The sequence below is a fragment of the Dryobates pubescens genome, chromosome 31 (assembly GCF_014839835.1).
Source record: "Dryobates pubescens isolate bDryPub1 chromosome 31, bDryPub1.pri, whole genome shotgun sequence".
NCBI lineage: Eukaryota > Metazoa > Chordata > Aves > Piciformes > Picidae > Dryobates > Dryobates pubescens.
Genome location: NC_071642.1, coordinates 11,147,351 through 11,173,012, shown reverse-complemented (window position 1 = coordinate 11,173,012; position 25,662 = coordinate 11,147,351). Strand labels below are relative to the sequence as shown.

The 25,662-nt window shown below is 56.8% G+C and overlaps 1 protein-coding gene across 2 annotated transcripts in view; it reads left to right on the top strand.

Annotated features, from left to right (window-relative positions):
* ZMAT4 (zinc finger matrin-type 4) overlaps positions 1-25,662 on the top strand; it is a 61,464-nt gene that overhangs the window by 22,315 nt on the left and 13,487 nt on the right. Inside the window, exons 3-5 of one of the 2 annotated variants that reach the window (XM_009901638.2) lie at positions 6,453-6,542; positions 14,628-14,784; positions 20,908-21,135. In XM_009901638.2, coding sequence (XP_009899940.2) covers positions 6,453-6,542; positions 14,628-14,784; positions 20,908-21,135 — 475 coding nt within the window. The remainder of the gene's footprint in view (positions 1-6,452; positions 6,543-14,627; positions 14,785-20,907; positions 21,136-25,662) is intronic. The other variant, XM_054175362.1, reaches the window with a different exon arrangement.

Sequence of the window (25,662 nt, the reverse complement as noted above, 5' to 3'; positions counted from 1 at the left end):
GCCCAACAGGGAAGGCTTTGGCTGAAAATATTTCTGCTCTCTGTTAAAAGAGGTGAAAGAAGAGCAGGAGAGGTTTCTGCGTCCCAGGGCGAGGCCTGAGCCGGGTCTGCTCCAGCACTGGGAAGGTGGTTTGGGCAGCTCCAGAGTGCTGGGGGTTGGCTCAGCAGGTCCAGGGAGTTTGCAGGCAAGTCCTTGACAAGGGCTGGGCTCACTCTGGGTGCTCTCTGCCACTCCTCTGTAGAACCAGGGAACTGTTGAGGGTGGAAGAGACCTTGGAGATCATCAGGTCCGGCAGCTCCCCCAGAGCTCCCTGTCCCACCACTGCTGCTGAGCCATGGCTGTGGGGAAGGAGCTGGACTGCTGCTCTTCAGGACAGCAATGGAGCTGGCATCCTGCCTCAGGTTCAGAGGAGTGGTTGTGTCCAAAGGAGCTTGGCCTCTTCTGATGAGGTCACAGGCAGGGCCAAGACAGATGCTGGAGCTGGAGTGCCCACAGGGCTGCATGGCTCATGGCAATGCCACCAAGAAACTGCCAGCACACAACAAATTCAACACAGCCCCCACTGACAGGAACAAAACCCAAGCAACAGGCTTCTGACAAAGAATTTGATACCAAGGAGGAGAAGCCAGAGCCATTTGGGCTGCCACTGCAGCCCTTCCTTCATCTCCCATGCCTGGGTCTCTGTCCTGTGTCCCTCAGCCTGGTGGCTCTCTGGTCTTTGGCTGGGGAGCAGGGGCCAGAGGTGGGAGAGCAAACTGACCAAAACTGCTGCTGCCAGCAGAGCAGTGAACAAGCAGCTGATGGAGCTGTGGGCAACAGAGAACTGGATCAGTGCAAGCACAGTGTGAGGCAGGCAGCAGAAGTGGCTGGTGTGAGCTGGCTGGGGCATGGGCAGAAGTCCCCTGCAAGATGGTGAAATGTTTTAGACTGTCAGATCAGCTTAAATCAGTGGTGCAGAGTGAGAGCACAGCCTGGGTCAGTGCAGGCTGATGGGGAGGCTGCTAACAGCCCTGGGGAAGGAGGGATCTCTGTGTGTGTCTCCTCAGACCCTGGGCTAAAGCCTCCCTGTGGAAGGGCAGATGTGTTGGAGGTGTCCAAGAAACCTGTGGCCAGGGCACCTGGGGCCATGGTTTAATGGCCAGGGTGGTGCTGGGCTGACAGTTGGGCTTGATGACCTCAGAGGGCTTTTCTAACCCAAACAATTCCATGCTCCTTTGAGATTCTGTGTCCCTGTCCTCCCTGGGGCCACAGCTGCTGTTCAGTGATGCTGATGGTGAGCAAACCCTCCCTGAGCCCCAGCGAGCAGGGCTGCAGACCTCCCCGACCAGCTCCTCCCTGGCTCCCAGGCTCTTTGCACTGCTCCAGATGAGACTCCATTCCCCCTGTGCTGTGCTGCTGCTGGCTCTGGGCAGGACTGTGCTACAAACCCTGATTTATACAGAACCAAATTGCATTTCATAGCACAGCTTAGCTCTGCTTTCCCCTTTTCTGTTTTGGGGAGGACTTGCTGGGACTCTGCTGCCTCTGCCACAAAACTCTGGGTTAAAATAGCTTTGATATAGATAGAAATGATCCATTTATTCCCTTTATTGATGAGCCTCCTCACAATAGCACAGAAGGCTGCAGTTGCTATGTGAGAGCAGGCTCTGTCTGAGCTTCCCCCTCCCCTCCCAGAGGGATGTTTTTAAACACAGAGTATTTAAGTTGGAGTCCTTGCTTTCCACAGGGGTTGTTTCCAGACACTAGAGACAGAGGATTCAAGTGAAAGTGCCCTTGGCCTCACGCTTTGTGAAGCTACAAAGAGACATCACAGGCTTGGAAGAGGAAACATTCCCTTGGGGCACCCTGAGCTCAGGCTGTGGTGGCAGCTGATGCCCAGGCAGGGGTCTCCAGAGGCAGTGTTCCTGGCCAGACTGTGGGTCGAGGCAGGTGCCAAGGTTTTGACTTTTCTAAGGCTTGTTCTGTGGTGAGAAGGATCAGAATAGGAGCTGCAGGTGGAGCAGGTCCAGAGGAGACCAGGAAGACAGCAGAGGGTTGGAGCACCTCCCCTGTGGGGACAGGCTGGGAGAGGTGGGGCTGCTCAGCCTGCTCTGGCTGGAGGTGTCCCTGCTGACTGCAGGGCTGTGGCCAGGACGACCTTCGAGGCTCCCTTCCAACCTGATGCATTCTGTGAGGCTGTGACTCTGTGAGTGAGTGGTGGAGCCTGGCTGGAGCCCAGGAGGGCAGCAGGTCCTCTCCTGCCCACGGGGGCTATGCCTCCCCCTCCCTGGCACTCTCTCCTCTCACACCTCAGAGCTGCAGATTCCAAGTTGCTTTGTGGAGGGGGAAAGATAACCTGGGGGGGGCTGTTTGTGGGAAGCACACTAAGAATAATCACTTTGCTCCTGCCTTGGTGCTGGGATGACAAACACCCTTGGAAACGGAGGAAATTCCAGGGAGAACCTGGCTGACAAATGTGCTGTGCTGCCTCTGCTCCCTGGCTGGGAGTGAGATGCTCCCTGCCTGCCTGCAAAGGCCAGGGAGGATTTCAGGCTCTGCTTTTCTAACCAGAGGATCATAAGGAGCCATATCATTTTAAATGATGCCAAACAGAAGTTATTTCTTCTCCTCAGCTTTCATAAATCCTGACAAATGCAGCAGTGAAGGTGAGAGCAGTTTTACAGGAGGCTGAAGCTTTGCTGCCTTTTAATGCTGACATTTGGACATAATTTCTGTCCCAGCTGAGTGCCAGGGGGGAGGGCATTAAAAACAGTGACTGTGGAGATCTCACCTTTTCACCTCACAAAGAGACCCAAACCCAACAGAGCCTCACAAACCTCTTCACCTCTGGCTGCAGCAGGCTGTGGCTGTGTGCTGGCTGGCAGCAGGGTGTGCTGGCTTGAGTCACCCGAGGGAAGGGCCTGGGGACTGGGGAGAGGATGACTTGAGGCTGGTTGGCTGCTGGAGGGCTGAAAATACTCAGGGAAGGAATTCAGCTGAAGAGCTCTGGCCACATCCCCTTGATGTTGTCTTTGACTCTTCCCCTGTCCACAGGGTGTGGGGCAAGGGACTGTGGTGGCTCTTCAACAGCTCAAGAATTCTTCCTGAGTCCCCCCTGCAGCTCCACAGAACCATGAAATTGTTTGGGTCAGAAAAGCCCTCCAGGATGCTCCAGCCCAACCATCAACCCAGCACCACCATGGCCATTAAACCATGGCCCCAGGTGCCACCAAGAGACCGTATCCTGGCCTGTATTAGGAACAGTGTGGCCAGCAGGAGCAGGGAGGTCATTGTGCCCCTGTACTCTGCATTGGTTAGGCCACACCTTGAGTCCTGTGTCCAGTTCTGGGCCCCTCAGTTTAAGAAGGACATTGAGACACTTGAAGGTGTCCAGAGAAGGGCAACAAGGCTGGGGAGAGGCCTTGAGCACAGCCCTGTGAGGAGAGGCTGAGGGAGCTGGGGTTGCTTAGCCTGGAGAAGAGAAGGATCAGGGGAGACCTCATTGCCCTCTACAACTACCTGAAAGGTGGTTGTAGCCAGGTGGGGGTTGGTCTCTTCTCCCAGGCAACCAGCACCAGAACAAGAGGACACAGTCTCAAGCTGTGCCAGGGGAGGTTTAGGCTCGAAGTGAGGAGAAAGTTCTTCACTGAGCGAGTCATTCATCATTGGAATGGGCTGCCCAGGGAGGTGGTGGAGTCGCCGCCCCTGGAGGTGTTCAAGGCGAGGTTGGACGTGGCACTTGGTGCCATGGTCTAGTTGTGAGGTCTGTTGGGACAGGTTGGACTTGATGATCCTTGGGGGTCTCTTCCAACCTTAGTTACACTGTGAGACTGTGATACTGTCTCCAGGGACGGTGACTCCACCACCTCCCTGGGCTACCTGTTCCTGCCCCCTGTGCCCTGGGCAGGGGCTTCTCAGCGTGCAAACCTCCACAGCGTGGCACCAGCTGAGCTTCCCTTCAGGCAGGCATGAGGAGTGCCACCAGTCTCTGGCTTCACACCTCCTGTCCTTCGCATTCCCAGCGCTGATTTTTGTCACTTCTCAGTTGTGGCCTCGCTGCCAGGGCTGCCAAGGACAGGGAGGAGGAGCTGAGGGCTTCCCTGTGCCTTGCTCTGCCTGCAGCAGGTCACAGCTCCTCCATGCATATGCAGGAGGACGACTTAGGGCAAGATACAGCTCTTGACTGATTTGCTCCATTAAAACCCCCTCTATTGCACAGCCACCTTGCTGCATACAAATAGAGCTCCCTGCAAATTTAGCTCCTTTGGTTCACACCACGGGAGAGAGAGAGAGAGAAAAAGCAAAAGAATGTTCCAGAACTTGCTGCTGGTGATTTAATGTTTTAAAATTGCAAATGTGTGATCTGAAATGGTAATGTTCTGGTGGCAGAGCTGGGTGAGGCAATCAGGGATGGAGATGCAGGGGAAACATTTGCATAACAATAGCTGCTGCAGACGTCAGGGCTCTGGCTGGGGACATTCCCTGGAATCCCAGCCTGAGTTGGGTTGGAAGGGACCTCAGAGCTCATCCAGCTCCAAGCCCCTGCTGTAGCCAGGGGCACCTCCCACCAGCCCAGGTTGTTCAAGGCCCCATCCAACCCTTTGGTAGCTGCAGCCTTTTCCTCCCAGACACCTGCTGGAGAGCAGAGCTGGCTGGCTCAGGGTGTGCTCAGGGTTGGTTTGTGCTCCTGCTGGGGAAGCTTTAAACTCTTCCTTCCTGCCCTGCGAATACCAAGGATTGCTGTGTCAGTCGGTGCTGCTGTGACCAGGACATGTCCCTGTCTCTCCTTGTCCTCACATGCTGCTGAGCTCTGGCTGAGCATCCAGCTGGACACGAGCCAGCAGTGTGCTCAGGTGGCCAAGAACACCAATGGCATCCTGGCCTGCATCAGAGGCAGAGTGGCCAACAGGTCTAGGGATGTGATTTTCCCCTCTGCTTGGCACTGGTGAGGCCACACCTTGAGGTTAGCTCACTCCAAGAAGGACAGTGAGGGGCTGGAGCAGCTCCAGAGAAGAGCAGTGAAGCTGGGGAAGGGCTGGGGAACAGGGCTGGGGAGGAGCAGCTGGGAGTGTTCAGTGTGGAGGGGAGGAGGCTGAGGGAGACCTCATTGCTCTCTACAGCTCCCTGAGAGGAGACTGCAGTGAGGTGGGAGTTGGGCTCTGCTCCATAGTCTCAGGTGATAGAAGGAGAGGAAATGACCTGGAATGGTGCCAGGGGAGGCTTAGGTTGGAGATAAGGAAAAATTTCTTTGCTGCCAGAGCAGTCAGGGACTGGCAGAGGCTGCCCAGGGAGGTGGTGGAGTCCCCATCCCTGCAGGTGTCCGAGAGCTGCCTGGACGTGCTTGGGTGGCAGCAGTGCTGGGCTGGTGTGCTCTGGGTGAGCCCTTGGCCTCGATGGCTTCCAAAGAAACCTTCCCTGCAGGCTGGGGGCTGAGCCCAGAGAGTGGTGGTGAATGGTGCCACAGCCAGCTGGCAGCCAGGCACCAGTGGCATCCCCCAGGGATCAGTGCTGGGCCCCAGCCTCTTGAACATCTTCATTGATGATCTGGATGAGGGGATTGAGCTGGGAGCAGATGTTGGTCAGTTAGAGGGCAGAAGGGCTCTGCAGAGGGACCTTGCCAGGCTGGACAGATGGGCAGAGGCCAACAGGATGGCATTCAACAAGGCCAAGTGCCAGGGGCTGCACTTTGGCCACAACAACCCCATGCAGAGCTACAGGCTGGGGTCAGAGTGGCTGAGAGCTCCCAAACAGAGAGGGACCTGGGGGTGCTGATTGACAGCTGCCTGAACATGAGCCAGCAGTGTGCCCAGGTGGCCAGGAGGGCCAATGGCATCCTGGCCTGCATGAGGAATAGTGTGGCCAGCAGGAGCAGGGAAGTCATTGTGCCCCTGTGCTCAGCACTGGTTAGGCCACACCTTGAGTCCTGTGTCCAGTTCTGGGGCCCTCAGTTTAGGAAGGACATTGAGACACTTGAAGGCCAACAAGGCTGGGGAGAGGCCTTGAGCACAGCCCTGTGAGGAGAGGCTGAGGGAGCTGGGGTTGCTTAGCCTGGAGAAGAGGAGGCTCAGGGGTGACCTCATTGCCCTCTACAACTACCTGAAGGGAGGTTGTAGCCAGGTGGGGGTTGGTCTCTTCTCCCAGGCAACCAGCACCAGAACAAGAGGACAGAGTCTCAAGCTGTGCCAGGGGAAGTTTAGGCTGGAGGTGAGGAGAAAGTTCTTCACTGAGAGAGTTGTTTGCCATTGGGATGTGCTGCCCAGGGAGGTGGTGGAGTCCCCATCCCTGGTGGTGTTCCAGAGGGGATTGGATGTGGCACTCGGTGCCATGGTCTAGTCCTGCGGTCTGTGGTGCCAGGTTGGACTCGATGATCTCTGAGGTCTCTTCCAACCTTGGTGATACTGTGAGACTGTGAAAGCCTTCTGCTTCTTGCAAGCTCACCTCTCCCTTGTCTGTTCCCCTTTGCTGTGCTGCAGAGTCGGAAGCACGCCAGCAAGGTGCGGCTCTACTACATGCTGCACCCCCTGGACGGAGGCTGCCCGGCGAAGAAGCTGCGGTCAGAAAACGTGGGTACCACCGCGCTGCCTGCTGGCTCCCTGCTCTCTGGCTTGTTGACTCTTTGTTACCACCTTTTTATGTTGGTTTATTGTTTGTTTTGCTTGTCCCCAGCCACAGCTGATCAGGTACCCAGAGGTAATGTTTAGATCAGCTGAAAAGTTAAGTAACCAGAAGTAATTTTCCATAAGCTGTGTGAGAAATGCAGGCATCACAGACAGTAATTGCCTCCTTGCTTAGCCAAATGGTTATTCCCTGGGGAAAAAAAACGTCCCCTGGTAGCCAGTCTCCAGCGTTTCCCTGCTGCTGGTTTGCTGCTGTGAGCTCCTGGGGGCAGGTGGGGCAGGGCAGTGCCTGCTGGAGCTCTTTGGGTGGTGGGAATGGAGAGCCGGGCACAAAAGGCTCCTCAGCAAGGTCAGAGGATGACAGGAGGGTAGGGCTTGGAAGGGACCTTGAGTGTTCATCCAGCCCAAACCCCCTGACAGAGCAGGATCACCCAGGGCAGGTCACACAGGAACACATCCAGGTGGGTTTGGAGTATCTACAGAGCAGGAGACTCCACAACCTCCCTGGGCAGCCTGCTCCAGGGCTCTGCCACCCTCACAGTGACCAAGTTTTCCCTTCTGTTCCCACGGAGCCTCCTGTGCTCCAGCTTGCCCCCAGTGCCCCTCGGACATCGCTGAGCAGAGCCCGGCTCCATCCCCCTGCCACTCACCCTGGAGATCTTTATGAGCATTAATGAGGTCATGATGTCTGTGGTCAGTCTGCAGCTTTAAAAACTGGCAATTGAGTTCCTCAATCACCTCCCAATAAACAAATGAACGTGGGGAAATTGGCCCAGCTCACAGCCATTTGTCAGGCAATAAAAGGAGACTAAATTTATAAAGGACTGATTCACAGTGAATTATTCATTTAGCTCTTTCCCATATTCCAGGGCTGGTGTGAGAGCTGCTGCTGAGGTTCCCAGCAGATAGCAGCCAAACCATTTCAGATCTACAGGAGTGTGACCGTGGCTTAATGCTATCAATATTTAGTGAGATATCCTCCTAATTAAAGGCAGAAGCGGTGCAAGGTTTGCCAGAAAGGATCTGGAGGCTCCTGCAGACAGTAATTAAAATGGTAGTGGAACTTTCATCTTGCATGCAGGGCAAGTGCAGATGCAATCTACCCCTTAACAGCAGACTCTCAGGCTATTTTTTAGGGAGCTGTTAAGTGCAGAGTGGAAGATGTGCAGTGGGCAGGCAGGGGCTGGGGGCGTGCTCCTCTGGTGAGCTTCAGTGCACCCAGCAAGAAACCATCGAGCCCCAGGTGCTCCCCGGCACAGGGATGTGGTGGACAGAGGACCAAGTCAGAGCTGAACTCCTTCCCATTCCCTTTGTGAGAGGCAGCAGTGAGAGCTAATTGTGTGCTGGGCTGTGCCAAGGGCAGCCCTTGGTGGGGGGTGAGTGAATGAGTCCTCATGCAGCAGGTGAACGATTGGCCATGCAAGACCTCAATTCCAAAATGGTTTGTGTTGTAAAAATACAGCAGGGGAAATCTGCCAGCAATTCCAGCCCAAAATAGGCCCTGTTGCTGATCAGATGTTATCCAAGTTAAAGAGAACAGAAATATTCAGGGCATCTCTGATGCTGCCTGATAGCAGCACTGGCACCTAGAGCCTGGCTGCGTTGCCCAGCTCGGGTACCCAGCAGTGCTAGGTTGTGGCACACACCTGAGCTGCTAGAAACCTGTGGCCCCTGGAAGGCTGCTCTGAGGTCTCCCCAGAGCCTTATTTCCAGACAGAAGGCTGGGGCTGGCCAGCAGCTGCTGCTGTGGGGATGTGCTCTGCCCCAGGGCACACCGAGGGGAGGAAGCTGGGGGCTCCAGCTGAGGACTCTCCCCCAGCCTCGCTGAGCTGCCCACGGCTGTGGCCCTGTCCACTCAGGGACTGTGGGCCAGGTGCTGACCTTGTCAAACATTCCCCTGGCTTGTCATAGATCATAGAATCTTAGACCACAGATCATAGTCACAGAATGGTCTGGGTTTGAAGGGGCCTCCAAAGGTCATCCAGTCCAACCCCCTCTGCAGTCAAGAGGGACATCCCCCCACCCAGATCAGGCTGCCCAGAGGCTTTTCTTCTGAGAATAGAATAGAATAGAATAGAATAGAATAGAATAGAATAGAATAGAATAGAATAGAATAGAATAGAATAGAATAGAATAGACCAGGTTGGAAGAGACCTTCGAGATCATCGTGTCCAACCTATCATCCAACACTACCCAATCAACTAAACCATGCAACCAAGCATCCTGTCAAGCCTTGCCCTGAACACCCCCAGTGACGGCGACCCCACCACCTCCTCAGGCAGCCCATTCCAGTGGGCAATCACTCTCTCTGTGTAAAACTTCCTCCTAACCTCCAGCCTAAACCTCCCCTGATGCAGCCTGAGACTGTGCCCTCTTGTTCTGGTACTGATTGCCTGGGAGAAGAGACCAACCTCTGCCTCACTACAACCTCCCTTCAGGGAGTTGTAGAGAGCAATAAGGTCACCCCTGAGTCTCCTCCTCTCCAGGCTAAGCAACCCCAGCTCCCTCAATCTCCCTAAGATGCTCTGAGATGCTCCACAGACATTCCAGACTGAGGCAGCTGCACACGGGTCCTGGGCTGCCTGCAAGCAGAGTCCCGGAATGGAAGTGGCCGAGATCTGCCCCCGGGCGTTCGGGAAGGAGCTGCTCCGCAGCCACAGCTGCCCCGGGCGCCGGGAGCCGGCTCGCGTTTCCAGGCTGCGGCGCCGCGCCGGCAGGGCTGTGGTTTCCAGCGTTGTACTTCGAGGGTTTGCATAATCTGTTCTCCTCAGTAGAACCCAGGAAGTGAAGGCAGCAGATTTGTATCTGAGGGATAAAAAAATCCTTACTTTTCCTGAGGATTTCTTAAGGAACATCCAGCGAAGGACTGAGGCTGCCTGGTCCTGTGTGAGGATTATGGCTTTTAGCAGCTTGTTAACAGGCATCTGAATAACTGAAGTTAATTCTGTTGGATGTACCAGGCTTGCTTTGAAGTTTCTGCGACAAAAAGAAGCCCTACAAATGAGGCTGGCAGGGAAGATGAGAGGTGTCAGGGCTGGGAAGCGGAGCCTTTATCTCCCAGCCCCTGGGGATTTCGGTTTATGTGAGGCCATTCCCGCTGCAGCCCTGCAAAGGTTAAAGAAAGAGGATCCCCTGGAGGTGTTTGCAGGAACAAATGGCAGAAATATGCCTTGCACATCTGCTGGCTTTATGCATTGGGGTTAGAGAGTTGCTTCTGTGGGGTTTGTGGAAACTAAATGGAGATATTAGTCCCTGCTTCCAGCTGCTGCTTGAGGCTGAGATGGGTGCAGGAGCAAGGGAGGCAGAAAGGAGATGGACAGCTGCAGGCATGGGTGCAGAGCATCTCTGGGGAGGGATGAGTGCAGCCATGGGTGCAGAGCATCCCTGGGGAGGGATGAGTGCAGCCATGGGTGCAGAGCATCCCTGGGGAGGGATGAGTGCAGGCATGGGTGCAGAGCATCCCTGGAGAGGGATGAGTGCAGGCATGGGTGCAGAGCATCCCTGGGGAGGGATGAGTGCAGGCATGGGTGCAGAGCATCCCTGGGGAGGGATGAGTGCAGCCATGGGTGCAGAGCATCCCTGGGGAGGGATGAGTGCAGCCATGGGTGCAGAGCATCCCTGGGGAGGGGTGAGTGCAGGCATGGGTGCAGAGCATCCCTGGGGAGGGATGAGTGCAGCCATGGGTGCAGAGCATCCCTGGGGAGGGATGAGTGCAGCCATGGGTGCAGAGCATCCCTGGGGAGGGGTGAGTGCAGGCATGGGTGCAGAGCATCCCTGGGGAGGGATGAGTGCAGGCATGGGTGCAGAGCATCCCTGGGGAGGGATGAATGCAGGCATGGATGCAGAGCTTCCCTGGGGAGGGATGAGTGCAGGCATGGGTGCAGAGCATCCCTGGGGAGGGATGAGTGCAGGCATGGGTGCAGAGCATCCCTGGGGAGGGATGAGTGCAGGCATGGGTGCAGAGCATCCCTGGGGAGGGATGAGTGCAGGCATGGGTGCAGAGCATCCCTGGGGAGGGATGAGTGCAGGCATGGATGCAGAGCATCCCTGGGGAGGGGTGAGTGCAGCCATGGGTGCAGAGCATCCCTGGGGAGGGATGAATGCAGGCATGGGTGCAGAGCTTCCCTGGGGAGGGATGAGTGCAGGCATGGGTGCAGAGCATCCCTGGGGAGGGATGAGTGCAGGCATGGGTGCAGAGCATCCCTGGGGAGGGGTGAGTGCAGGCAAGGATGCAGAGCTTCCCTGGGGAGCAGACATCTGCCCCAGGCAGGCTGCAGGTCGGCAGAGCCCTGTGCCCAGCTCATGGACTCCTCTGTTACTTTACCAGCTGGCTGCACAGTGCTGTCAGCAGGGTGTCATTCATCGGGTGGCAAAAGACAGCAGGTCAGGTTCCCCCAGCCCCTCAGGTTACAGGTAGAACAGCCAGTGACAAATGAGAAGGTATAATTACCCTTCAGGGCTGCAGCCAGGGCAGGGAGGAGGCAGGTGGAGGAGGGAAGGGAGTGGAGGCAAATTGTGCTGCTGCAGACCTGGGGTAAAAGCTTGCAAGCACTGCAGCACAACCAGCTCCTGCAGCCTGCTGGCAAAGAGCAGTGCTCAGTGCCTGAAAATTGGCTGGCCTCAGGGAGTGGAGGCTCTGTTGTGTTCTGTGCAGAGGCTGGGACTCAGGCTAAGACGTTGGGGACATCCCTCTGCTGCAGGTGGTTGCCATTCTGGTGGCCAAATCCCTATCCAGGCTTCGAGGAGCTCATCCTGAGGCTTGGTGTAACTCGGGTAAGGGGCAGGGAGGATAAGGACCAGACAAGGACCAGGGCAGCTGTGGCTGCTCCCTCCCTGGAGGTGTTCAAGGCCAGGCTGGGCTGGTGAGAGGTGTCCCTGCCCATGGCAGGGGGTGGAACTGGATGATCCCTTCCAACCCAACCCATCCTATGAATCCATGCAGATCAGACTCTGGCTGGGTGTGAATGGGGCCTTGGGCTCCAAGTGAGGCATCCAAGGAGGTTTCAGCTTAATTCTTATTTTTTTAATGTTTTATTTTTGATTATTATTTTATTTTAACTGCAGCCTATCTGTGAAAGTAGGTTGGGAGGGAAGAAATGCCACTGAGGAGCAGAGCAGGCAGAGGAAGAGACCCTGGTGTGTAAACACTGAAGTGTATCAGCTTTTCAAAGGAGCTCTGTTGGAGGCTCTCTCTGTGTTACCACTGCTGCTGATCAATAGAGTCTGGGAATTTTTCACTCTCCTCTTAACTTTCAAGTGATTTCCCTTTGAAGACATAAAATATCTTGAGAGAAACCTATTTAAAAGAAGTGCAAATTATGCTCAGAACAGTACTTATCACCTCTCGAGATTTCTCCCTTAGGTTGGAGTTGATTTAGAGTTAACAACAACAGCCAGCTCAGCCCCCTCCGGGCTCCCTGCTGCTGCTCTGCCTGCTGCCTGGGGACCGGCAGCCGCTGCTGGGGGAGCTGGCGCTGGTGGGAAGGTCAGGGGTGTGCTGCTCCCTTATGGAATGTGGCAGACTGCCCAGAGAGGTCGTGGAGTCTCCTTGCCTGGAGAGCTTCCAACCCCACCCGGCCGTCGTGACCCTGGGCAAGCTGCTGTGGTGCCCTGCTGGAGCAGGGGGCTTGCAGGGGAGGGTCTCTGGAGGTCCCTTCCAGCCCCCACCCTGCTGGGAGTCTGTGAATCTTTGCTGTGTGTCTGAATCATCGGAGCATGACCTTTTCAAAAGGCTACTGGCTTCTGGATGCTGTTTGACTCTTCCTTGTCCCCTGCTGTCCCCTCAGCAGTCCCACCCTTCCCAGCTGTGCCACCAGCTTTGTGTGCCCAGGGCTGCACCCAGCACCATACCAGTCCTGTGCTCCTGCGCCTGAAGCTTTGCCCGGGGCTGAGCTGCAGGCTGCGCTTACAGCTTGCTGTGACATGGAGGCTGCAGCTCCTGGAGCAGGCTGTGCTCTGCTCTGACTCTGCACCAGCAGCTGGGATGTTTGCTGGAACCATCCCCGCTGGCCATCCCCCCTGGCCATCCCCCCTGGCCATCCCCCGTTCCTCCCTGCAGGGATTTCTGCTGTGGCCCTGGGAGCAGCCCTGGCCGGTGTGTGGGTGAGGGGACGGACTGGGATGCATGCAGCAGGTCGTTCCCGGGCTCTGGAAAGGGCTTTCCCTGCACGGAGAAGTGTTCCCAACAGAGGTGACCTAGGAGTGGTGCTTTGGAAAAGGGAGGCCACTTCTCCTCGGCCCTGAGAGGGATTCCCACCTCCTTTGTGGGGGGGTTGAACAATTAATCTGTGACTAATGATGCAAACCTGCTTTTCCCTCTGCTGCTGTGTGTTTGTACACTTACCCCTGGATCTGTGGAAGCTGTTGGTAAACACTTGCTGGCAGCAGCAGTTGTGTTTTGCTGACAGACGCTCAGCCCAGGGGCTGTTTGTGAGCTCTTCTCACAGCCTCCCTCCCCCCCCCGCTGCCTGCTCAGCTCCTCCAAGCTGGGCACAGCCACATCTGAGCCTGCACTCAGCGCCAAACCCCCCGTGGAGTGGGGACAGATCCTGGCAGATGCATCTGTGCCTGGGAAGCAGAGCTGCCTCCAGCCTGGCTGCAGGGAGGTGCTGGGGGGTAGGGATGCTTGGTGCCCTCCCTGGGTACCGGGTGAGACATGGGGCAGTGCTGCAGGATCCAGGAGGGATGGTGGCATGGGCAGTGAGGTGGCTTCTGCCATGGTGAGGACAGGCAGCCTGGAGCGCCAACCACTCCTCATGGGCTTTGCTTAGGAGGTGCCAGAGCCCTGGAGCAGGCTGCCCAGAGAGCTGGTGGAGTCTCCATCTCTGGAGACATTCCAAACCCACCTTGGTGTGTTCCTGGGTGACCCTAGGTTGGAAGGGGTTGGACTCCATGATCTCCAGAGGGCCCTTCCAACCCCTACCACTCTCAGAAGATCCAGGCTCACCCCCGCAGCCGGCAGAGGCACAGCTGCCTTTTGTTCTTCCCGGAATAGCCACAACGAAGGCTGCAGACTTTGAGTCAGGCTTTACTTGGGAAAACCAAGATGCAGCCATCAGTACCTGTGGAGGGTGGCCCCTGCTGGTATTGCTGCAGCCCTGAGGGTGCTGAGATCCTGAGTGGTGATGCTCAGAACGTCTCCAAACTCCCAGCCTCCTCCTAGCTGACCTAGGACCTCTCTTGGGCTGTCCCCTTTGCTCCAAGGGGGTGCATTGCACAGCTCCTCTAAGAGGGCTCTGGACCAGGGCTCTGAGTTTGAGCTTTCTGGGATGTGGAGGTTTTGACCATTGTCTGCAAAGCGTCTGGGACTTTGTTGCCTTTTGTCCTCTGGCAGCACTCGAGCTCTCAACAGCCATCTGAGAAAGGAGCAGAACCTTTGTGCTTTCCTTTAGAGCAAACCCTGAAGCAAGCAGTTTTCCCTGGCTTTAGTGTGTGCCACGGAGCTGCTTGTGTCCTTAGGTTCATCTCATTAGCACCTGATAAGTGCTGAGGGGTAGGAGCCTGGAGGAGCTCCTCCCCAGTGGATAACAGGGCAGGCATAAGAGGGGTCTCGGCCCAGGGCTCAAGAACAAGTCAGGGGGGCAGGAGTGTGGTTCTGCTGGGGGGACCTGCCTGGGCTCTGCTGCTCTTTTGCTTCTCCTACCTGCACGGAGGGCTGGCCACATCCTCTCCCCCCAGGCTGCTTTGGGGTCTCTCACAGAGGTGTGGCAGGGCCAGCAGCAGGTTTGTATGACTGCCCCAGCTGAAGGCTGAAGGCTTGGTGGATGTGATGGGTGAGACTGTGGCCACGGGGAGCACAGAGCAGCAGGTGAGCTCCCAGCGTGCGATGAGCATGGAGGCACTGGGGGCTTGGGGGCATCCCTGAGCAGGGCTGGGGCCAGGCAGGAGTGAGTCTGGGGGAGACAAGGAAGGAGAAAAGCCTTTGGGAACCCCAACCTTGGCCTAACAACCTGGCTCCCTCTCTCCTTCCCCCAGGACTCTGCTCGGTGGGCTCATGCACCTCTTTTTGTCTGTGTTTTTGTCTCCACCCAGGGCAGTGATGGTGACTCAGTGGATAAGAACAAATGCTGCACACTATGTAACATGTCCTTTACCTCAGCAGTGGTGGCTGAATCGCATTACCAAGGGAAAATCCATGCCAAAAGGTTAAAGCTGTTGCTAGGTGAGCAGCCAGCACTAAAGGCCACAGGTAGGTGCAGGGGCAGCCAGCTGGAGCCAGCAGGTCCGGGGTGGGGGTGGGGGGACAGGGCTCACCCTGCCCAAGGCACCCAGAAAAGGACAACTGGAGGCCAGGGGAAGCAGTTTCATTTGTGCTGCTGTCACCACAGCCATTAAAATTGCTGGTGCTGGTTATTGCCTGCTCTGCTCACGGAGATTAGCCCTCTGCAGCCTGGGCTGGCCCTGGTAGCAGAGCTCCATCTCTGCCTCCACGCTTCTGAGGTGTTTTGCTGGGAGGAAGACAACCTCTCCTCTGGGCACAAGGAGCCAGACCTCACTGCAATCATCAGAAGTTGTTCAACAGCTCAGCTGATGTCGTAGAATTATAGAGTGGTTTGGATTGGAAAGGACCTTAAGGTTCCCATGGGCAGGGACCTCGACCGGCTGGGCAGATGGGCAGAGCCCAACAGGATGGCATTCAACAAGGCCCAGTGCCAGGGGCTGCACTTTGGCCACAGCAACCCCAGGCAGAGCTACAGGCTGGGGGCAGAGTGGCTGAGAGCTCCCAAACAGAGAGGGACCTGGGGGTGCTGATCGACAGCTGCCTAAACATGAGCCAGCAGTGTGCCCAGGGGGCCAAGAAGGCCAATGGCATCCTGGCCTGCATTAGGAACAGTGTGGCCAGCAGGAGCAGGGAGGTCATTGTGCCCCTGTACTCTGCATTGGTTAGGCCACAGCCTGAGTCCTGTGTCCAGTTCTGGGCTCCTCAGTTTAGGAAGGACATTGAGAGACTTGAAGGTGTCCAGAGAAGGGCAACAAGGCTGGGGAGAGGCCTTGAGCACAGCCCTGTGAGGAGAGGCTGAGGGAGCTGGGGTTGCTTAGCCTGGAGAAGAGGAGGCTCAGGGGAGACCTCATTGCCCTCTACAACTACCTGAAAGGAGGTTGTAGCCAGGAAGGGGTTGGTCTCTTCTCCCAGGCAACCAGCACCAGAACAAGAGGACAGAGTCTCAAGCTGTGCCAGGGGAGGTTTAGGCTGGAGGTGAGGAGAAAGTTCTTCCCCGAGCGAGTCATTCATCATTGGAATGTGCTGCCCAGGGAGATGGTGGAGTCCCCATCCCTGGAGGTGTTCCAGAGGGGATTGGATGTGGCACTTGGTGCCATGGTCTAGTCCTGAGGTCTGTGGTGACAGCTTGGACTCAATGATCTTTGAGGTCTCTTCCAGCCTTAGTGATGCTGTGATACCTCCACCAGCCCAGGTTGCTCAAGGTCACATCCAGCTTGGCCTTGAACACCTCCAGGGAGGGGGCAGCCACAGCCTCTCTGGGCAACCTGTGCCAGAGTCTCCTCACCCTCAAGGATTTCTTCCTCCTCTCCTGTCTCAATCTGCCCTCTCCCAGCTCAAAGCCATTGTTCCTCATCCTGTCCCTCCCAGCCCTTGTCACAAGTCCCTCCCCAGCTCTCCTGGAGCCTCTTCAGGTACTGGAAGGCTGCTCTAAGGTCTCCCTGGAGCCTTCTCTTCTCCCCAGCTCTCCCAGCCTGTCCCCTCTGGGGGGGTTCTCCACCCTCTGCTGATCCTCCTGGCTGCTCACAGCTGACCTGTGGCTCAGTTCCTTTCTGCTTCTCCTGCTCAGTTGCCGGCGAGTGGCAGTGACAAGAAGCTGAGTGCCCTTTAAATCCAGCTAGGAATAAAAAGCTTTGCATGCAAGAAAGAAGTCAAAGATTAGTTCATTGCCAGAGTGCTAAAGTGTTTCTAACTTTGTATTTTGCTTCTTGCAGCAAAGTGAAGCTTTCTCACTTCCCTCCCACAGCAGCAGGGACCGGGAGGCAGACTCTCAGGAGCTATTTAGCATGCTGGAGGACTTGAAATAGTCAGCCCCCAGCAGCTCTCCTGTTTGTGTTTTCCATGGCAGAAACACTTCTGAACGCTTGCTGCTTTGTGAGGGTTTGTTATTGGTTTTGCTGTCACTGCTCAGGGGGTGCTGAGGTTTGTGGGGCTGTGTAGTAGCAGTTAGGTAGCAGGCACCGGAGCGATGAATCCGCAGCGGTGGGGAAGGCAAACTTCCCCCTGCTCCTTGTCAGCAGGGTTGGGGAGCTGCAGGATGCTTGCAGGGGTTCAGCACACCCCAGGACTGGTGGCAGTTGAAATGCAGCCTGAGGAATGTGGCTTTCCAGGATGATATTTGGTGGTGTGAGTGCTGAGAGGACAGCCCTGCCGTGCAGGAGCAGCTGTGTGATGCAGGCAGAGGGGCTGCAGCACGTGAGGTCAGGGCTGCCATGGGCATGGGGGGCTCTGATCAGTCCCCTGAAGCAGGAGTGCTGCTCCCACTGACTTTGGAAGGGCATGGAACTGTTGGAGTGGGTCTGGAGGAGGCCATGAAGATGATCATGGGGCTGGAGCAGCTCCCCTGTGGGCACAGGTTGGCAGATGGAATTGTTGAGCCTGAAGAGAAGGCTGCAGAGAGAGCTTGGAGCAGCGCTCCAGGGTTTGGAGGGGGCTGCAGGGGAGCTGGGGAGGGACTGCTTACAAAGGCATGTAGGGATGGGGTGAGGGCTGAGGCTTCCAAGGGGAAGAAGCTGCACTTAGATGAGACATTAGGAAGAAATCCTTCCCCATGAGGGTGGTGAGGCCCTGCAACACTTCTGGAGGCTCCAACCCTGCAAGTGTTCAAAACCAGCCTGGGTGGGGCCTTGGGCAGCCTGGCCTGGTAGGTGCCCCTTGCCCATGCCAGGGGGCTGGAACTGGGTGATCTTTAAGGTCCATTCTGCCATTCTCTGTCAGTCTCCTGCGCTGCTGCTGGGGGAGCACAAGGCCACCAGCATCACTGAGGGCTTGGCCACAGAGCCCTGGGGCTGCTGCTCTGGCTGGGCAGCAGCAGGGGAAGCTTCAGTCATATTTCTTTAGTCAATGGGAGACATAACTCCTGTGGACACCACCAGCTCTCTGAACTTCAGCCTCCCTGGTTGCCCTTGGGCAGCAGCTAACATAAACAAGGAGAGAGCTGACCAGAAGATCTGATTTCCCTTCACAGCCTGGGGGCTGCAGAGCAGCAAGCCAGAGCCATCACAGAGCTGCTGGGCTGCAGCAGCAGCTTGCTCACAGTGCTCCAGGTGCCCAGATGGCTCTGCAGCCCAGCCCTGGTGCCTCACCTGTGCCCTGGCACTGCTCAGCTGTGTCCTGGGGCTGGGTGCCCGCAGCATGCCAGGGCTGGCTGCGATCCTGCACAGGGCAGCTCTTGGCACAGGCTCAGGGAGTGCTGCTGGTGGCTCCAGAGCCATGTGAGCATTACTCCTGCCTCTCATGAGGCAAGCACGTGCAGGAGCTGCCTCCTCTTAGTGCTGCTTCCTCATTACCATGCTGAGCACTGTGGGCACCTCAGAGGGGCTGCTGTGCCTCTCCTGCTGGAACCAGAGATGTTAGCAAAGATGTTTTGGGGAGCGGTGTCCAGCTGCCTGCCTGCTGCCCACCAGCTCTGGCAGAGCCAGGATGTGCCCAGGTGTGTCCCTGGCATGCTGTAAGGAGCAGCAGGGTCCCAAGGTTGTGTCCCCCTCCTCTTTTCCCCCCTTTGCTTTCCAGAGGTTGGTGCTGTGCTTGGTTTCTAAGCAGGCTGGTTAGGCAGGGGGCAGGCAGAGATCAGGCAGTGGAATCCTCTGGTGGAGTGGAAGGAATCCTAAGGGGCAGGCAGGTGGCTGCAAGACAGCAGAACCAGGAGAAGAACTAGCTGCCAGGGGAGCCAGTGGTGGAATCACTTTATTAACTAATCCCCCAAAGAGCTCCTGCTGAGTGCTGCTGGCAGCAGCAAGGGAGAGGAAACTTCTCCAGAGCCAGGCTGGTGGGGAGGTGGTGGTGCCTCACCCAACCCTCCCAGCCATCAAGCTGCTTCCTTGGCAGCTGTCATCACAGACCATGGAAGCTTATAACCCCCTGGGAATGGATAAGGCTGTGAGTCAAGTTGTCTGTGAGGTTTCCTTGAGGGCACTTAATGGAGCCCTTGCTCAGCAGGGCAGCAGATTTGTAGCAATATTGACTTCCTTGAGCCTTGGGGTCAGTCCCTGTGGGCTGCAGTCAGAAGTCAGCCTCTAAATATGCCACAGAATGCATCAGGTTGGAAGGGACTCCCAAAGGTCATCTTGTCCACCCCCCCTGCAGCCAGCAGGGACACCTCCAGCTAGTGCAGGCTGCTCAGAGCCACATCAAGGTTGACCTTGAGTGGCTCCAGGGATGGAGTCTCCACCACATCTCTGGACAACCTGTTCCAGGGTTTCACCTCTCTCAGCTCAGAGCTTCCTCCTGATGTCCAGCCTAAACCTACTCTTTGTAGCCATGTTTTGCTTGCTGGTGCCAGACCCTGGGCTGGGTTTGTCACTTGCCAGCCCTTGCTCCCAACAGGGCTCATCCAGAGCAGCGTGGAGCCTCCTGATCAAAGAGAGCCACCCAGCTCCTCCTCACCCCCTTCAAGCTTGCCTGTTCCTGTCCCATGGAGAGAGCAGTTGGTTAATTATTTAGAGAGCAGGCACTGCATCTGGGAAAGAAAAGGGGAAGCAGATGAAAGGGAATTTTTGACTGAGGTGTGATAATTAAGCTGCAGTCATTGTGTGGTTTTGGTATCCCAGTGCTGGCTGAACCTCATTCTGCTCTGAACTGTCTCTCCCTGGGCTTGGCACTTGGCTGTGTGAAGCAGGAGAGCTGAGAGCCACGAGAAGCAGCTCCACAATGCACAGATTCAGTCATCCATCTTTCCCCCTTGACTTGATTTGGGGATCAGGTTTGTGCTTCCAGGTGGCCTCTTGGTGACTCTGAAGGGAAAGGAGATCAAATCAAGGTGATGGGTTCCTGGGACCTGTCCAATCACAGTGGTAGGGGCTGGAAGGGAGCTCTGGAGCCCAGGTCCCACCCCCCTGCCAGAGCAGGGTCACCGAGGGCAGGGCACACAGGCACACAGCCAGGCTGGCCTGAGAAGTCTCCAGAGATGGAGACTCCACCACCTCTCTGGGCAGCCTCCCCCAGGGCTCTGCCACCCTCACAGTAAGGAAGTTCCTGCTCATGTTTAGAAGGAACTTCTGATGTGCAAGTTTGTGCTCATGTCCAGTCCCTGGGGACCTCTGAGGTGAGCCTGGCCACTTCTTCCTGACAGCCAGCCCTCAGACATTTATAAGCACTGATGAGGTCGCCCTCAGCCTCCTCCAGGCTGTGCTCACAGCGTGCAGGTACCTGAAGGAGGGCCCTGGCTGCTGGCTGTTTGGTCTGTGACAGCTTTCCCTCTTCTTCCAGAGACTGAAAAAATAAGAAGCCTGGGATAATGGTGAATCTGTCTCTAGCCTGAGCAGGAGATGGCTTTGCCTGTTTTGTTTATTCTCCCCTGGCAATTTTTCCTGGAAGTAGCAATTTAAGCAGGATAAGTTTAGCAGCTTTAGTCACAACAGTGATGAGTAGCTGCAGTGAGAGCATCCTCCCCAGCTAGCGAGATGTGGATGGCTGAGAGCAGACCTGGGTTCTCCTTCCAGGCTTCTTCCTTTTATGAGCAACAGCAGATTTCTGAGCAGCACCATCCCAGCTATCCAGTGGGACTCTGTAACTGCTGCTAATTGTTCCCTGTGTCTAATGTGGGATCTGCCTCAGGGTCTGCTGCTGCTCAGGCAGCAGCAGCAGCAGCCTGGAGAATTACAGAATCGCTTCAGCTGGAAGAGACCTTTAAGATCATTGAGTCCAACCTTCAGCCCAGGACCACCATGTCCCCAGGTGCCATGGCCACACCTTCCTTGAATATCCCCAAGGATGGGGACCCCACCACCTCCCTGGGCAGCCTGTGCCAGTCCCTGACCACTCCTGCAGCAAAGAGATTTTTCCTCACCTCCAACCTAACTTCCCCTGGCACAATTTCAGGCCATTTCCTCTTGTCTTATCACTTGTCACTAGGGAGAAGAGGCCAACCCCCACCTCACTGCAACCTCCCTTCATGGAGCTGTAGAGAACAATGAGGTCTCCTCTCAGCCTCCTCCAGCCTAACCCCCCCCCCCAGCTGCTCCTCCCCAGCCCTGTTCTCCAGACCCTTCCTCAGCTTGCTTGCTCTTCTCTGGACCCGTTCCAGCCCCTCAAAGTCTTTCCTGTAGCATGGGGGAGGGCCCTGTGCTCATGCCTGACCTTTTGCTTCCCCAGAGAGCACGCTGAGCTCCCTGAAGCAGCCGCACCCGGAGGGTGCCCCGGCGGTGCCCGCGGCGCAGCAGCGGAGGGACTCGGACCGCTACTGCCAGCTGTGTGCCGCCTGGTTCAACAACCCCCTGATGGCTCAGCAGCACTACGATGGCAAGAAGCACAAGAAGAATGCAGCCAGGGCTGACCTCCTGGAGCAGCTGGGCAAGACCCTGGACCTGGGAGAGCTGCGAGGTGAGAGCCCTGGCACAGGCAGGGGGCAGGGACCTGCCCCCCGTGGGGTCTGGCGACCGCACCGCAGAACGGCTCAGGCTGGGAGGGACCGCAGAGGTGGTCTGCTCTGACCTCTGCCATGGGCAGGGACCCCTCTCAGCTGGACTCAGCTGCTCCAGGCTTCATCCAGCCTGGCCTTGAGCACCCCCACAGAGGAGGCATCCACAGCTCCCTGGGCAGCCTGTTCCAGAGCCTCACCACCCTTGTATTGAAGAGCTTCTTCCTCAGCTCCACACTAACCCTGCTCTGCCTCAGCTCCAAACCATTCCCCTTTGGCCTGGCTCTAGACACCCTCAGGAGAAGTCATTCTGCAGCCTTCCTGCAGGATCCTTTCAGGTACTGGCAGGCAGCTCTGAGGTCCCCCTGGAGCCTTCTCTTCCCCAGGCTGCACACCCCCAGCTCCCTCAGCCTGTGCTCACAGCAGAGCTGCTCCAGCCCTTGGATCATCTTTGTGGCCTCCTCTGGCCTCACTCCAACAGCTCTGTGTCCTCCTGCTGGGGACACCAGAACTGGAGGCAGGATTGGAAGTGAGGTCTGAGCACAGCAGAGTCAAGGGGCAGAATCCCCTCCCCTGCCCTGCTGCCCACACTCCTCTTGTTCCTCTGGTGAAGTGGTGCAGGGGAGACCACAGTGCTTGTGCTGCTTTGTGAGGCTCCCACCACTGCTGAAACCAATCCCCTCCCCCAGAGTGGCAGGCTGCACTTCAACAGCAGCCATTGGAAGCTGTTTCTGAGCTTGCCTCTACCTGAAGCTGTCCCTTCCCTTAGCACAGCCCTGCAGCAGGTGTGGCCTGTGCCTGCTTGCTGGCAGAGGAGAGCAGCACGAAGTGCTTGGCCCTGCTGGGGGCTGGGGCTGTGCTGCTGCAGGCAGAGCATTGCCAACGTCTCACTGATGGAGAGCAGGGCAGCTGCTGCCTCCCTGATTTCATTAAGTGCTTGTAAAACACTGCATGGCCCTGGGACAGGAGGAGATGAGCATTTGCTGAGGGAATGTTCAACACAAGTGTTCCCTGTTCCTGCTGAAAGGAGTGCAGCCTCCTGCCTGCCCCTCTGCCTGCCTGCCCCTCTGCCTCTCTCTCCCTCCCTCCCTCTGCCTCTCCCTCTCCCTCCCTCCCTCTGCCTCTCCCTCTCCCTCCCTCCCTCTGCCTCTCCCTCTCCCTCCCTCCCTCTGCCTGTCCCTCCCTCTCTCTCTGCCTCCCTCCCTGTCCCTCCTTCTATCCACCCATCCATCAACTTGTTCACCCCAGCCCCGGTGTGGGGGGAGGTCTGGCACTCATGGAATCCCTGCAGGGTGACTCAGATTTGGGCTTTGCACCCCTCCAGGACCCTGCCTTGTGCAGAGCCACAGCTGCTGCCTGCCTGGTAGCCTCCACTGCTGGAGCTGCCCAGCACCCCCAGTCCCTCCCAGCCCTAGCTGGTGCTGGTGGGAGCTCAGCTCCCTCGTGCCCAGCCTGGTGATGGAGGTGTGCTCATTTATGGCAGCTGAGGCTGGGCTCTGAACAAAGCAGCTTTGTGATCCCGAGGTGGAGTGAGGGGAGGAGAGGTAGGAGGCTCCTGTTGGAAGCTCTTGCAGGGCTTGGTTCCCATCCCACCTGCACACAAGTGTGTGACAGCAGCGGGCTGGGGAGCCGCTGCAGCCTTGGTTTGCAGAGCCATGGAAGGTTGGAAGAGACCTTTGGCATCATCAGGTCCAACCTCTCCCCCAGAGCTCACAATCCCCCCCCAGCTGCTGAGCCCCTGCCCCACCTCCCTCAGCACTGCCAAGGCATTACCCTTTCAAACCACCTTTAGTCCCCCCCACTTCCATCCTGTTGCTGAATGCAATGATTCCCCTTTAAATGCTAATGCCTAGGCAGCATCTTTTGCATTTCTTGATCTCAAATAAACCTTGTAATGGTGATCCAGATCCTCCCTGTGCTCCCCAGTGTGACTCACAATGCCATCAATGATTCATGGGGCTGAGTCACTGCCCGCTGCTGAGAATGTGCAGGGAAATCAAACCTGGGACAACAACATGGAGGTGCTTGGGGCTCTGAGCTGTGCCAGGCTTGGGAGTGCTGGAGGGTGGCATTAACTGCACATCAATCCACTAGGAAGGGTTGGATCTGCTTAGTTGGTGCCTTGGAGAGCTGGAGCTGGAAGGGCTTTGCCTACTCCTCAGCTCAGGCTGGCTCTTAACTTTTGGTGGTTCTGTGTGTGGTTGAATCACAGAATGGAAGGGGTTAGAAGGGACCTCTGGGGATCATTGAGCCCAACCCTCCTGCCAGGGCCTCCTGCCAGGGCAGGGCCACCTGGGGAAGGTCACACATGGACAGGTCTGGGTGGGCTTGGAGTGTCTGCAGAGATGGAGACTCCACCACCTCTCTGGGCAGCCTGCCCCAGGGCTCCAGCAGCCTCTCCTCATGGTGGAGGGGGCTTGGCCTGGATGATCTCCAGAGGTCTGTTCAGCTCCTACCATGCCATGATTCCCATCCACAGCATCCCCAGAGGCTTCTCCCCTCCCCAGTGGAGCGTTAATCCTGTTTTGACTGCTGTGGGAGAGGAGCCCTTGCTGCATTGTGTGAGCCTGGCAGGAGCAGTGTCAGTTGAAGCACAACATTTCAGCAGCCTTTGATGCTTTGATAATGGCTGTAATAAAATATTTATTGATAAATAGGGATGTGTGTTTGGAGAAACAAGGAGAGAGATATTTTGGGCCCACTGATATTTATAGGCAACAAAAGCATTGATTCTTCTTGCCAAGCCCTCATCCTGCAGCTCTGGAAGCCCTGTTTTCTTCTCAGAAATGAGAAAGGGGACAACAAAAGGAAGAATGGGAAGGAGAAGGCTCCTGAGCAGCTCTCTCTCTCTGAGTTAAAAAAGAATAGAACAGAATGAACCAGGTTGGAAGAGACCTTGGAGATCATTGAGTCCAACCCAGCACCATCTGATCAACTCGACCATGGCACCAAGCACCCCATCCAGGCTCTTCCTAAACACCTCCAGTGGTGGGGACTCCACCACCTCCCTGGGCAGCACATCCCAGTGGCCAACCACTCTCAGCCTCAACACCTGAAGGTTTTCAGCAGCCTGGGCAGGGCCCAGCCTGTCTTCAGAGCAGCTTCCTATGCTTCCCAGCCTGCCCAGCTGAGCTAGTTCAGGACACCTGGAAACCCTCTGCCTCACAAGAGGGTCCAGAGGAGGCCACCAAGATGATCAGGGGGCTGCAGAGACCCCCTGTGGGGACAGGCTGAGAGAGTTGGGGCTGTTCAGCCTGGGGAGCAGAAGACTGCAGGGAGACTTCTTCAGAGCAGCCTTCCAGTACCTGAGGGGCTCCAGGAGAGCTGGGGAGGGACTTTTGCCAAGGGCTGGGAGTGGCAGGAGGAGGATCCTTGGCATCCTCTGGTACCTGGTGGCTGCTGATGCTCTCCTTGCAAAATCAGGCAAAGAAGTGAGTTTCATTTTCCCTTCTCAGCTCCTGATCCCTTTGTCTGCCTTACAAACACTTCTGGTTCTGTGCTGTCACTTTGGGTTAGTACAGAGCAACTGAAGCAGTGTTCCCCTGGAATGGGTCTGAGTGCAGCTCAGGCAGGCTGACATTAATGACTTGAGTTGTTAATGTTTCATTTAATGGCTGTGGAGCACATTCAGCTCCACAGGAATGTGTGCCATGGTGCAGGGGAGGGAAGGCTGCTGTGTGGGGAGGAGGGGAGGGCAGCGTTCCCCAGGCCAGCCTTCCTCTGCAGGCTGTCTGTGGCACTCCTGCTCCTCTCCAGCACGCTCTGCTTGGCTGTGTTTCAGCAAGCCACAGTTCAGCCAGGCTGGCAGCTTTGGGGAGACCAAACACTGCCCATGTTGGTGCCCTGGAGGTGAGCCTTGCCTGTGGTCTCCTCCTGCAGCCCACCTGAGGCCAGTTCCCTTTCTCCAGGGCTCTTTTTGGTGGGGTTGAAGCCACACTTGGGATTTTTGCTGTGCAAACCCTCAGGATGCAGGGTTCAGCTGAGAGGTCCTGCAGCCCTTGTCCTGCCTTGGGAATGACAACCCTGGGTGTGGGAGTGCAGCTGCTTTGGGGGAGCACAGTGGTGGGGAGGGTGGTGATGGGGAGCACAGTGGTGGGGAGCACAGTGGTGGGGAGGGTGGTGATGAGGAGCACAGTGGTGGGGAGCACAGTGATGGGGAGGGTGGTGATGGGGAGCACAGTGATGGGGAGCACAGTGATGGGGAGCACAGTGGTGAGGAGGGTGGTGATGGGGAGCACAGTGATGGGGAGCACAGTGGTGGGGAGCACAGTGATGGGGAGCACAGTGGTGGGGAGCACAGTGGTGGGGAGGGTGGTGATGGGGAGCACAGTGGTGGGGAGCACAGTGGTGGGGAGGGTGGTGATGGGGAGCACAGTGATGGGGAGCACAGTGGTGAGGAGGGTGGTGATGGGGAGCACAGTGCAGCTGCTGGCATCTTCCCAGCTGGCTGGTCCAGCCCTGGCAGTTTCCATCCAGTGTGGCACAAGGGA